The following is a 1,736-nucleotide window of genomic DNA, read 5'->3' on the forward strand; positions in this document are numbered from 1 at the left end:
GATGGATGGATGGAATCGTATCCTTACCGTCAGTGTCTCTACATGTGCAGCTCATCCAGAGACACTGAAACACATCTTGAGACACATTCAACTCATTCTGGACCCGTTTCCAGATGTTTGGATGCTTTTTCACTCATTTTAAGCAACTTTCAAGTCATTTTCGACAGTTTTTTTTACAAATTTTGGACAAGTTTCGAGTCTTTCTTGGACCTTTTGGACACCTTTTTTTTTTCTTCTTTAAATTAATGTTTTTGGTGAATGTTTCCTTCAATAACACCATAAAATAACACATTTAAATCTTCATGCTCCTGATCAGCTTTGACCCCAGACACCCCCTAACATTTAATAATAACAGTCGTGAGCAGAAGGATTCAACACGAGGACAACATGGAAGGACGTTGAAGCTTGGCTCACCAGTAGACGATCCGTCCATCTCGTCCTGCCTGCCCGTGATTCAAACATTTCCATTGGGTGGAAACTCGTGAAAATGTTGTAATTTCAGCTAGAAAAATGGGCAGATGTCAGTTTCAGAGGATTCCTAGAAGGTTTCTACAGACTGAGACGATCAAGCTGCTGACCTCCTCTGATCTCGCTGAGTTGACAAAGAATGATCCATATCAGGTTTGGAGCTGGTAGTTCAGCAGTAACCTCTTCTGTCCCATGATGCAGTGCTGGGAGACCCGTGTAGGTCAGGAGATGTACAAGCTGACGCTGTTCGACTTCCTCATCAACATCGCCACGCTGGTTCTGGCTGAGTTCCCCCGAAGGTACGAAACCCCGAGTCTGGATGAACTAACCTGGATGTGGTGAAACCAGCGTGACGTGTTAAAGTGTGTTTTTGAGTTGCTTTGGATGCGTTTCAGGGCATTTTACACAGTTTAAATTTCATTTTAAAAGGTTTTTGAGATATTTGTGACAGTTTTAAACAAGTTTTCTGACATTTTGGACAAGTGTTAATTATTTTGAACAGTTTTTACCAAATTATTTACCACTTGTGTTGAAACGTTTTGAAAACGTTTGAGTACCTTTTGGACATTTTGATTTTTGAGACATTTCGGACACTTTTTAAGTGATTGTAGACGAGTTTCAGGTCGGGTTGGATCCATTGTGAGACACTTTTAGATTATTTTTGAAAATCTTTAGCTACTTTTGGACCAATTTCGAGACATTTTAATTAATTTTAGGCAAGTTTAAGGTCATTTTGGACAAAATTCATTTTCAGGCCTTTTTGATCAATTCTGTTTCATCGTCATCAAGACGTTTCTATCACCTGTTTCCAGAAGTTTTCAAAGCAGGTTTCATCTCAACAGTCTTCAAGAGGCATAGGTTGGACAAGTTTTAAGATTTTTAGACACTATTTAAATTATGTTTGACAGTTTTTAACTAATTTGGACAAGTTTCAAGAGATTTTGAACAAAGAGACGATACCGGTTCAGTTTTTAGCTCATTTTGGGACATGTTGAACTGTTGTTTAACTAATTTTGGACCACTTTCTAGACACGTTGGATGCTTTTTTGCTAATTTTAGGAAAGTTTCAAGTCATTTTGGACAAAGTTAGAGTCCTTTTTGGGCCCTTTGGGCACTTTTTAAAGCTATTTTGAACAGTTTATAACTCATTTTGACAGTTTTCAAGACATTTTGGATGCTTTTAAACTCGTTTCAGTCCAGTTTAAGTAATTTTGGACACATAAGAGTCATTTTGGACACCTTTAGATCATCTTAGACCCTTTCTGAGT

General features: G+C 38.1%; 1 protein-coding gene across 1 annotated transcript in view; it reads left to right on the plus strand.

The window, feature by feature from the left end:
* The window catches only part of tmc4 (transmembrane channel-like 4), a 17,711-nt gene that overhangs the window by 14,036 nt on the left and 1,939 nt on the right, over positions 1–1,736 (plus strand). The window contains exon 5 of the mRNA XM_008285842.1: positions 670–767. Coding sequence (XP_008284064.1) covers positions 670–767 — 98 coding nt within the window. The remainder of the gene's footprint in view (positions 1–669; positions 768–1,736) is intronic.

This window comes from Stegastes partitus, unplaced genomic scaffold (assembly GCF_000690725.1).
Source record: "Stegastes partitus isolate 25-593 unplaced genomic scaffold, Stegastes_partitus-1.0.2 Scaffold418, whole genome shotgun sequence".
In the NCBI taxonomy this organism is placed as follows: Eukaryota; Metazoa; Chordata; class Actinopteri; family Pomacentridae; genus Stegastes; species Stegastes partitus.